Source organism: Neoarius graeffei, chromosome 10 (assembly GCF_027579695.1).
Source record: "Neoarius graeffei isolate fNeoGra1 chromosome 10, fNeoGra1.pri, whole genome shotgun sequence".
NCBI classification, from domain to species: domain Eukaryota; kingdom Metazoa; phylum Chordata; class Actinopteri; order Siluriformes; family Ariidae; genus Neoarius; species Neoarius graeffei.
Window position 1 is genome coordinate 44,953,895 of NC_083578.1, and position 12,377 is coordinate 44,966,271.

The following is a 12,377-nucleotide window of genomic DNA, read 5'->3' on the forward strand; positions in this document are numbered from 1 at the left end:
AATGGCTGTATCATCTGAGAACTTCTGGAGGTGGCGGCTGTCCATGTTGTAGCTGAAGTCAGATGTGTAAAGTGTAAAGAGGAAAGGAGAGAGCACTATACCCTGTGGAGCCCCTGCACTGCAGACTACCACATCAGACACACAGTTGCGGAGCCTCACATGCTGCGGCCTGTTAATGAGGTAGTCGATGATCCATGCAGCCACATGGCAGTCGACACCAGCTCCCTCCAGCTTCCCCCTAAGCAGTGATGGCTGGATTGTGTTGAAAGCACTGGAGAAGTCAAAGAACATGATTCTCACATTGCTCCCAGTGCCCTCCAGGTGCAAAAGTGACCGGTATAGCAGGTAAATAACAGCATCATCCACACCAGTGCCTGGTCGATATGCGAACTGCAGGAGGTCCATCTCACTGTTCACCAGGTGTCGGAGGTGGGAGAGAACAATCCTCTCCATGATCTTCATTAGGTGAGATGTTAAAGCTACTGGCCAAAAGTGGTTGAGCTCCCTGGAGTGCGCAGTCTTGGGAACTGGAACCACACATGATGTTTTCCAAGTGGAACTTTCTCCAGACTGAGGCTCAGGTTGAAAATGTACAAAAGAATCCCACAGAGCTGATCTGCACAGTCCTTAAGCAGTCTGGAGTTGATACCATCAGGGACAGCAGCTTTCCTCATCTTGATCCTCCTCAGCTCCTTCAACACATGATCAGCTGTTATGGAGAGGCGAAGGGTGTAGCAGAGGTGTGACTTCTGTAGAGTGAGGTCGGGGGTGGAGTGTGTGGACTGGTCTGGCAGGGAGCGGAGGGGGGTGATGTGGTGTGAGGAGGGAGCTGTTGGTGTCAGAGGTATTATGAGGGGAGGGGGTGGAGTGATATCACAGACAGGTCAGGACTATGGTGAGTGGGGGAGGGTGGGGTGGCACAGTCAAATCTGTTGAAAAAGAGATTCAACTCATTTGCCCAGTCCTGGCCCCCAGATACAGGGCCCCTCCCACTGTCCTTTGTGTGGCCAGAGATGGTTTTCAGGCCTCTCCATACCTCTCTGGTGTTGTTTCCCTTGAGGTGCTCCTCCAGCTTCCTCCTGTAGCTGTCCTTGCCTCTCCTTATCCCCCTCTTCAGCTCCCTCTGCACTCTCCTCATCTCCTCCTTGTTGCCAGATTTAAAAACCCTCTTCTTCTCGTTTAATAGGGCTTTTATTTCAGAGGTCACCCAGGGTTTATTGTTGGGAAAACACCGTACCTTCCTGACTGGCACAGTGTTTTCAACACAGAAATTAATGTAATCCGTGATGCAGGTTGTCAGGCTATCAATGTCACCCCCGTGAGGTTCACACAACACATCCCAGTCCATGGTGTCAAAGCAGTCCCTCAGTGCCATACTGGTCTCCTCAGACCAGCTCCTTACATACCTCTTGGTGGGTGGTTGTTTATTCACCATAGGTATGTATGTAGGGGACACGTGAACCAGATTGTGGTCAGAACAGCCCAGCGGGGGGAGGGGTGATGAACTATATGCATCCTTGGTGTTCACATACATTAAATCCAAAGTTCTATTGTCTTTGGTGTGGCATTTCACATACTAAGTGAAGGTTGGAAGAGTGGAGGACAGGGAAGCATGATTGAAGTCACCAGAGATTAGTAGCAGGGACTGGGGGTGCAATGTCTGAAGCTTTGACACTGTAGTGTGTAAGAGCTCACAGGCTGCAGCAGCATCGGCCGCTGGGGGGATGTACACAGTTATCGCGATAACATGCGAGAATTCCCTCAGGAGGTAATATGGCTGAATGCTAACCACTAGTAGTTTAATGTTTTTACTGCAATACTGCTCCTTTACCCTGATGTGCCCCAGGTTACACAATCTGTCATTCACAAACATCGCTATACCCCCTCCTTTCCTCTTACCGCTCTCCTTGGCTTTCCTGTCCACTCTCATGAGTTGAAATCCATCCAGAGTGACGTGTGAGTCCGGTGAGACTTCATTCAGCCAAGTCTCTGTGAAGCACATAAGGCTACACTCCCAGTACTTCCTCTGCAGCCTGGTTAATGCTGTTAGCTCATCCATCTTATTAGGGAGAGATCTTATGTTTCCCATGATGACAGATGGTATGCATGGTTTATACCATCTTTTCTTCTCCCGGCACTTCAATCCAGCTCTGCATCCCCTTCTCCTTAATTCCACAGGGATCACCGGTCTTTCCACGGGGAGTACCTTGGTGTTGCGCAGTGCTAACAGCTGCTCCCGAGTGTAAACAATGGAGCCATGGCTAAAAGGGTCCGCTGATGCCGATTTAAGTAGCCCCAGAAAGAAAAAGAGAAAAATACAAATGCACAGTCTTGCGAGTAGTACATCCCTAGATGCACACTTCCGACTGAGAGTAGTGCAGAAGGAAACAAGAAAAAAGTACAAAAACATACCAAAACACATAAACATGCTTGGAGCTACTGCAACTAGCTGCCATTCTTGCGGCGCCATCTTGACTATTTTGATGGAGGGAAGAGAGACTCCAATGATCTTCTCAGCTCTCCTCGGTATCCACTGGAGGTTCTTGTGGTCTGAGACAGTGCAATTCCCAAACCAGACCATGATGCAGCTGCTCAGAATGCTCTCAATAGTCCCTCTGTAGAATATTGTGGGGGTGGGTGATGGGATATGGGTTTTCCTCAGCCTCTGTAGGAAGTAGAGACACTGCTGGGCTTTCTTGACTATGGAGCTGGTGTTGAGGGACCAGGTGAGGTTCTCTGCCAGATGAACACCAAGGAATTTGGTGCTCTTGACATTCTCCATGAGTGAGCCATTGATGTGCAGTGGAGAGATGTTACTCCACGTTCTTCTGAAGTCAACAACCATCTCTTTTATTTTGTCCAGATTCAGAGACAGGTTGTTGACTTTGTACCAGTCCAATAGCCATTGCACCTCCTCTCTGCATGCTGTCTTGTTGTTCTTACTGATGAGACCCACCACAGTCATGTCATCAGCAAACTTGATGTGATTCGAACTGTGCCTTACTGCACAATTGTGAGTCAGCAGAGTGAATAGCAGTGGACTGAGCATACAGCCCTTGGGGGGCAATGCTCAGCATGGTGGTGCTGGAAGTTTTGCTCCCAATCCAGACTGACTGAGGTCTCTCAGGTAGGAAATCCAGGATCCAGTTGCAGAGGGAGGTGTTCAGGGCCAGCAGGCTCAGCTTTCCAGTTAGCTGTTGAGGGATGAGTGTGCTGAATGCTGAACTGAAGTCTCTGAACAGCATTCATACATATGTGTTCTTCTTGTCCAAGAGGCTAAGAGCCAGATGAAGAGTGGTGGCTATGGCATCATCTGTTGACCAGTTACAGCAATATGCAAACTGCAGGGGGTCCAGTGAGGGAGGCAGCAGGGTCTTTATGTGCCTCATGATGAGCATCTCGAAGCACTTCATAATGACAGGTGTGAGTGCAATGGGAGGATAGTCATTGAGACAAGACACTGAAGACTTCTTCAGCATGGGGACGATGGTAGTGGTCTTGAAGCACTTTGGAAAGATGATGTTGCTCAAGGAGATGTTGAAGATGTCAGTGAGAACATCTGCCAGCTGGTACATCCTCTGAGCACTTTACCAGGGATGTTGTCTGGTCCAGCAGCCTTCCATGGGTTAACTTTACATAGTCTTCCTCACATCAGCTGTGGTCAGACACAGCACCTGGTTGTTGGGAGGAGGGATGGTCTTCCTCTCTGCCATGCCATTCTGTTCCTCAAACCATGCATAGAAGCTGTTCAGCACATCAGGAAGGGAGGCATCATTGTCACAGGCAGGCAGTGTTGTCCTGTAGTTCATGATGGCCTGGGTGCCCTGCCACATGCGTTGTGTGTCACCGTTGTCCTGGAAGTACCTGTGGATTTTCTGGGCATGTGTGTTCTTTGCTGCTCTGATGGCCCAAGACACTCTTAGGGCTGCCCTGTCACCTTGCTCTGAAGGCAACAACCTCACACACCCTCATTAGTGCACACACCTCTGCAATAATCCACAGCTTCTGGTTGGGGTGAGTTGTGATGGTCTTAGTAACATCATCAGTGCATTTGTTGATGTAGCTGGTCACTGATGCTATGTACTCCTCTAAGTTAGTGCAGTCGCCATTAGTTGCAGCCTCCATAAACATCCCAGTCAGTTCTCTCAAAACAGTCCTGGAAAGCAGAGATGGCTCCTTCTGGGAAGGTTTTCACCTGCCTTAGAACTGATTTGGAGCATCTGACAAGCGGTCTACCCACACTAACAGAATCATTTTCTCATTGTCAGATTCTCTGCTGTAGACACAATGATCAGCATCATTTTGCACAAAACCATTCCGCGTAAGGTGATCATGCAGTAACAGGTTCCAGTTATGACCGGACTGTTTTAACCCATACAATGACTTGTTGATTTTGCACACTAAGTGTTCTCCTGTTTCTGACTTAATCTCAAAACCTTCCGGCTGCTCCATATATACCTCGCAGTCAGGGGCGATTTCTCAGAGACAACAAGGGAAGCCGAGCTTCCCCTAAAATTCTCTCCCCAAACTGCAGCATCTATGACATTGAATTCTCATTAAAACAATAACTTGCATAACATAATATATGCCCAAGATTGTATTTACGTTCATAACTATCCTGTAACTTATTTGAGTGATGTCTGACAAACTTGCAGTTCGCTACGAGAATCACCTTTGCTGCCAAGCTGTAACCAGTGTTGCCAGATACTGCTGACGTTTTCCAGCCAAAATATGTTCAAAACCCGCCAAAATGCACTTAAAACCACCCAATCTGGCAACACTGGCTGTAACCTTTCTTATTTCAATGGGCTGTATGGACTGGCAGCCGGGTATCCGTTGCAGTCTATGAGAGGGCTCTGAACAGCCAATTTCAGCTAGTTGTTATTGGTTAAAATCGACAAAATCGTCACTTCCAGGGAAGCCGGGATTCTCTGGGACTAACGAGACAGTGGGAGGGGCAAGAAGCCGGGCTGATGAAGGATTATTGGAGGTAGTGTTGAAAGACATGAGGAGGGTGGGCTCTGTGCGTCGGCGAGGAACACGGTAAGCGCATGATCAGTCAGTCCCTAGCGGATGTCGAGAAAGTGTAGTCGTGTGCCAAAGTGCTGTCCGAATTTCTTTTCATATAAACGTTTCTTCTCATTGATGTCTCTGCACATTACTCTGTAAATAAATGTAAATATTACTCATTGTGTTCCGTTAACTTTCATCCATTCTATCAGTTTGATCATTTGTGAATTCACTCGTTTATTTCATTTGTAGTTCAATCTGGTTGTAGGCTAGCTTGAGCCTTATTGGGATCTGCAGTGCTAGCTGCTAACAGAAATTGGTGAAGTCTCTGGAAAGCACAACCAGCTAGTATGACAGGGTCACAGACCATTTTCTGGAAAAGGAGCGGATGGCAGAATTTGTGTATAAATAGTGTGCATCATATAATGTTCATGAATCTGAAGTGTGTATGAAGAGTTCAGATGCAAAACCCTCTAAACGCCATCTCCGTGAAAAATGAGTTAAGGATGTTGTGTGAATCCTGGTTACATCTAGTATATGTAAATGAAATATTTTTGTAAAAAAAAAAATAAAAACCACTCCCTGTCTTGTCTAAAAAATCGGTTTAATATCAAACCCCTCTAAACGCCGCTTCGATTTAGCAACAAAAGCCTCTATATTCAACAACCAATCAGAACGTCACTTGGACTCGCGCGCTTTAACGCTAGTAAACAAAGTCTCATCAAGGAAGGTGCAACTTTATTCAGAGGGAGATTTCGCGAAATGGCAGATAATACCAACATGGATTACGATGGCATGGATGAACCTGTCCTCCAGACAGTGAATGGGCGGAGAAAATGTTGCATTGTTGAAAATCTTGTTCGCTATAAAGCGAAAATGAACCGATATAGTGGCGAAAATACTGAAAATGGAATAGCCTGCAATCACAACAGGTTGATGTGTGCTGCGGCAAGCTTAACTCAGAACGACCTGGCATACTTTAAAAATCAGCTATACACATCTAAAGATAAAGTTGAACAGGACGCTATACTTCTGTCCCACTTGGAGATTATGCCAGTTCAACGGAGGAGGGAACAAGTTGATGATGAAGACAAGAGACGGCAGAGAGACGTGACCATCAAATACTCCGTTCTGAAGGAAGATAAAACAAGGGTTCCTGTCTGCCAGGCGTCTTTCATGAGCATTTTCTGTAAGTACAATACAGTTTCTTCCTTCACGAGTTTGTGCTGTCTCTGCCTAAGTCGTCCATGCCCTGATGCTTGTGTAGGCTAATACAGTAGATCAGTAGACAGTTTTAAATCAGTGCAGTCTGGGGTGGGCGTCCCACCCCTTTGCATACCCCCACCTCAGTACTGTTTCAGTGACCAACACCTACCCACCCCACCACAACCTTGGATACACATCACCATAGACCATAAATGAAAGAAAAGAAAAAGAGTTAACTTACAACTATCAAAAGTCAGGGCATGTTTAATTATCTTATGCTATCATCAAGTATAAAAATGGGAGATGAAAAAAGGTCAAAGCATTGGTGACATTTCATATTATCTAAAATATTTTGAAATTATTTGCATGAATGAATGAATGAAAACTTCCACTTCCTCCTGATTTTTCACAGCAAGAATGAACAGTCAGTCAGCTTAATTTTAATTCTCAACATTCTTTCTCATTTATTGTCATTATAGGTGTCAAGAAAGACAGAGTCCAGGGCATTGCCAGGCACTGGCTACAAACTGGCAAGGCATGCCCAGAAAAAAAGAGGAGGCTCAAGACCAAATCCTGAAATAACTGCCAAGAAGGAGGTCATCAGAGGTCACATTAAGTCCTTTGCCTGCAGAGCAAGCCATTACGCCAGACGTGGTGCTCCAGGCAGAAAGTATCTGCCTAGTGACCTAAGTGTTGCAAAAATGCATCGCCTTTTTTCGGAGCAGAATCACCTTCAAGTGACTTACTCACTATATTGGAGCATTTTCGTATATGATTTCAACTTGGCCTTCGGACATCCGGCAAAGGATGTATGTTCCATGTGTGTTAAGTCCCGGATGGCGATGAATGACCCTGGCTTAAAAGAAGAAGAGAAACGAGAGAAAATCCTGCAATACTCCCTCCACAGACGCCGTGCCCGTCAGTTCTACAATATCCTGAATGATGTGGGGGATTCCTTCACTGTCTGCTTTGACGTCATGGAGAACCTTGTCCTGCCGAAATCTGCCATAGTTCAGACGTACTACTCCAGGCAACTCTACTACTACGTCTTTGGAGTGGTGCGTCACCATGGCAGAGGAGAATCCCAAAGTAGGCATGATATCCACCTGTACACATGGCTTGAGTATGAGAACGCGAAGGACAGCAACATGATTGCCTCAGCTCTCCAACACTATTTCACAGCTGTAGCTGCAGACAACCTCCACCTGTGTCAGTGCCTGCGCCTGTTCTCCAACTCATGCTATGGCCAAAACAAGAACATTAATGTGCTGTCTATGCTGTTTGGCCTCCGGTCACAGCTGTTCCCCCACCTCACCATCAACTATTTTTTTCCAGTACGAGGACACAGCTTCCTCCCAGCTGACAGGGTGTTCGGCAGGATCGAACAAGACATCAGAAAGCACACCACCATTCTGCTGCCAGACGAATACGCATCCATACTTCACAGGCATGGCAATATCCATCAATATGGGAGAGATTGGCAGTGCTATGATTTCAAGAAGGAAGCCGCCGCCTTCACCACCCAGCAACGATCCTTCAAAATTAGTGACGCCAGGGTCATTCAAATATGTGGGGAAAGGCTGGATGTCAAGTCTTCTTTTGCTGGGGATTTTACTCAGCATTCCGTGCTGAAAAGAGGGAAGAGGTGGCCAGAGTTTGCACCGGCTCCTCTACCTGATGTCAACTGTGTGAAGCTGGCAAAGAAGAGGGATGTGCTGAAGCTGTTGTGTGAGTTGGGAGTGCCTGCAACTGTGCAGGAGTTGTACAATGATGTCTTGTCAAGTGCAGGTGACAGGGACATTGCACAAGATTTGGAGGATGAGTAAATTGTTTCTAATGACTCTCCTGCCTTCCCTGCACACACACTCCCACACGCGCATTCTCAGGGGCACACACACTCTCATCATGCAGAATACACACACAAACACTCTCAGATGCAGCAGCTTCGTAAGCATACTCAGAGACTACATACGTGTCAGATGCATAATTCTGTGTGTATCACTACATTACTACATACCTCATCGTCATACCTGAGTTTGATAATTGTCAATTACCTAAAACATGTTTGTCATCTTAAATAATCTTTTGTTCATACTGTGAATTTGATGGCTTGTACCTCCAACTTCATCTTTATTTATTCATTTATTTATTATTAATGAGCCAGCCAGGGAGGCACGGTGGTGTAGTGGTTAGCGCTGTCGCCTCACAGCAAGAAGGTCCGGGTTCGAGCCCCGTGGCCAGCGAGGGCCTTTCTGTGCAGAGTTTGCATGTTCTCCCCGTGTCCGCGTGGGTTTCCTCCGGGTGCTCCGGTTTCCCCCACAGTCCAAAGACATGCAGGTTAGGTTAACTGGTGACTCTAAATTGACCGTAGGTGTGAATGTGAGTGTGAATGGTTGTCTGTGTCTATGTGTCAGCCCTGTGATGACCTGGCGACTTGTCCAGGGTGTACCCCACCTTTTGCCCGTAGTCAGCTGGGATAGGCTCCAGCTTGCCTGCGACCCTGTAGAACAGGATAAAGCGGCTACAGATAATGAGATGAGATGAGCCAGCCTTGCTTGATGAGTGGCATATGCCAAGGACGGGCTCTTGGATCCTGAAGTATGTGAGAGATACCTGACACATTTGAACACACACACATTATGCACGCACACACACACACACACACACACACATTCTCAGGGGCACACACACTCTCACCATGCAGAATACACACACAAACACTCAGACACTCACACACAAAAACGCAGCAGCCTTGTAAGCTTACTCAGAGACTACATGTCAGGTGAACAAGCTGAGTTGATGTGAACTTTTAACATAATTGTGTTTTTTTTAATATGTAACTTATCATACCTGTTTCATAATCTTAAAAAAACCTAAAATAGTTTTGTCATCTTAAATAATCTTTTGTTCATACTATAAATTTGATGGCTTGTACCTCAATTTCATCTTCATCATTAACTTATTTATACCCATCTAAGTTCTTTGCACTGCTGTGTTTTTATTGCTGTTACTGTTAATGTACTGACATAAACTTACCCTTCTTGGCAGAACGTTGCTTGCTGCTGTATATTTTGTGTATAGATTTTCATGTTGTTTACATAAGATTTTTATATTGCACTTTAGTTTTATTTCAATGTATTTTATTGGGTGTAGTACTTTGTATCACCTGCTTAGAAAGTCCGCTGATGTGAAGAAAATAAACCTATTGGCATTGTGATTACACTGTGTGGATTTCGAATTGCTTAAATGTTGACATGACAGGCCTTCTGCCTTCATTTATGAAGAGAGGTGTTGGTATTATTAGGTATTACCTAAAAATATGGTGCAATTTGCTCATGATCATAGGTCCCATATTAAATTAGCTATGAGTGAGCCAACCACATCACCATCACAACCACCCCATATGTGTGGTATCATAATTTTCAATATTTTCAATTGTATCTTTGGTGGTTTTGTAACACTTACCTATGTATGTAAGGAAAAAATGGATTTAGAGGTTTTTGCATACAAACCACATATGGATTTAGCTGGTTTTGACACTAAATTAAAAAAAATTGCTAAAAAATAGTAATTTGGCTGAAGTAACATTTGTGAGATTAACATATATTTTTCACTAACTAATAACCTTGTGATTTTAAATAAAACTAGCTTTCTATACTTAAATATGAAGGCCTGATAAAAAAAATGGCCTTTTTCTCAAAAAGTGGTCAAATGGATTTCGGGAGTTTTGCATCTGAACTCTTCGTATTGTTCAGTAATGTTAAGAGAATGGTGGGCTCTGTGTTATAGGTTATATACCTGGGTATAATATTCAAGGTTCTGTGTGTTGCATAGCCTACCTGGTTATGAATTTCCAGACTGTGTTGCAGAAGATGTTCAAAGATGTGTTGCACAGCTGGGTGTTGTGTTAAAGACTCTGTGTTGCATATCAGGGTATGATGTTCAAGGCTCTTCGTTGAATAGCCAGTGATTTTTGGATGTTTGATATTTTTGATTAAGGATATGAGGCACTAGCCTGGCAAGCCAGACTATAACATGAAATGTACAAGCAAAACTACTTTCTGCCACTAGGTAGGGTTGTCTAGTTCACTATGCTAATGGGGCACACCTTTCTATGCTTTGATATCCGGCCTACAGGTTTTATGATGAATGCGTAAAATGGGCTTCCCGTTTTAAAAACCAGCAGCCGCCACTGCGCGCAGTCCATTGGAGCATGGAGGTAAGCAGTCTTTACATCCATTTGGTGTAGTGTAAGATCCTCCTGTACAGCAACCTGCATTAATGCTCAGACAGAGGTCATGTTGGCCATGGGTGAGAGTGTCTCTTTATAGTCAATCCCTTCCATTTGACCATACCCCTTTGCCACATATCTGGCTTTACAAGTCTCAGATCCATCTGGGCTCTCTTTCACTGCATATACCCAGCGACCTCCCACTGCTTGTTTGCCCTTTGGCAGTGGAGTCAGAGTGAAAGTATCATTCTCTGTTAAAGAGTTCATCTCTTCTCTCATTGCATCAGTCCATATTTTTGATTTCTCAGAGTCCATAGCCTCTCTAAATGTTTTAGGTACATCATAGGCCACCCTGTAGAAATAATCCACGTTTTCACATTCATCATTATCACACTCAGCTTTACACTGGTACTCCTTTAAGTACTCTGGAGCTTTTCTATCTCTTGTAGGATATCTCCTTTCTCCCTGTTCTCTCTGAGTGCTATCTGCCTGAGTTGGATCTGCCTCAGTAGTCTCCTCCACACTAGGCTCTCTACTCTCTTCAGGCTGTTCCTGACCCTGGTTGACTATCTTTGGTGGAGTATTTCCATAACTCTCAATGTTTTCCCCCATGTCACAATCTGTCTGAGTTTGGCTATCTGCGCTACCTTTGGTGATAAATTTCACTAGCCTATGTTTTAGGACTTTCCCTGTCTCAGGATAATACACATTGTATGCTGGGCTATACTCATCACAGCCGACAAAGATCCCTTTGTCACATTTCGAATCCAACTTCTTCTTTTCCTGCTTATATACATAACATTCAGAGCCAAATACCTTCATGTGAGATAGGTTAGGTGTTTTCCCTGTGAAAACACGGTAAGGTGTCTGCTCTAGGCATTTACTGTAACACCTGTTATGAATTTGGGCTGCTGTCTGTACAGCATAGGTCCATAATTGCTTTGGGAGGTTACTCTCCAACAGCATGCATCGTGACATCTCAAATAGGGTCCTCCATCCTCTTTCAGCAGTTCCGTTCTGATGAGGTGAGTAGGGTGCACTTGTCTCGTGCCTTATCCCTTTACTCCTAAGTAAAGACTGGAACTCCTGCCCGGTAAACTCTGTACCATTATCTGACCTTATGCACTTTATCTTTCCATATGGAGCTATGTCTGCTATGAATTTCTCCGTAGCTTTTGTCGTGTCACTTTTTGCTTTCATAAAGTATGGAAAAATCATCCCACTGTAATCATCAGTAAATGCTATCGCATATCTGTATCCATCCTTATCTGCTGGTTCTATAGGGCCGCACAAGTCTGTGTGTACTAGCTCTAGTACTGCAGTAGCTTTGGCATCTGCCTGCCTGTTTCTGCTTTGTGTAAACTTGCCCTATATGCATATTTCACAGTTTTGATTAGACTTGTCATTTTTCCCTTTTATCGACATTCCTTCAACCACCTTTTCCAATTTTGCAATATCATCAAAATTAGAATGACCAAGTATCCTATGCCAGGTTTGAATGTCATGACAACCATACACTTCATCAACATTTTCATCCTCTACTGTGCTAAGGTAATACAGCCTACCATACACCTCCATTTTGAACTTTGTACCGTCCTTGTTGACCAGCCAGTCATCACCGTCCTTGAGGCGAATCTCGGCTCCGTTGGCTGTCACCGCTTTGACTGAAAAGATGTTCTGTGGAAATGATGGGATGTAGAGTGCTTGCTTGAGCCTTGTTCTCACTCGTCGTCCCTTGCTGTCCAGCAAGTAGATCTCGGCGTCTCCTCTCATTTTCGCCATCCCGCTCACCTTGGTCCCATCGGCAAGCTCGATCTTGTGGTCCTCGGGTCTGAAGCTCTTATCCACTGTTTTGAACTTTGTGGCATCATTGATCATGTGTGAAGTGGCGCCACAGTCGACCATGAGACCCTTCTTGTTTCCTTGCTGT

At 45.0% G+C, this 12,377-nt stretch overlaps 1 protein-coding gene across 1 annotated transcript; it reads left to right on the top strand.

The window, feature by feature from the left end:
• The first annotated feature begins 5,953 nt into the window (after nucleotides 1–5,953).
• On the top strand, nucleotides 5,954–8,042 carry LOC132893517 (uncharacterized). The gene is made up of 2 exons (XM_060932711.1): nucleotides 5,954–6,199; nucleotides 6,696–8,042. The coding sequence occupies exon 2, from the start codon at nucleotides 6,918–6,920 to the stop codon at nucleotides 8,040–8,042; it is 1,125 nt and encodes a 374-aa protein (XP_060788694.1). The 5' UTR covers nucleotides 5,954–6,199; nucleotides 6,696–6,917.
• The last annotated feature ends 4,335 nt before the right edge of the window (nucleotides 8,043–12,377 follow it).

What these genes read in the sequence shown, in the direction of transcription:
- LOC132893517 (XM_060932711.1), top strand. Translation starts at nt 6,918, where the DNA reads ATGCATCGCCTTTTTTCGGAGCAGAATCACCTTCAAGTGACTTACTCA.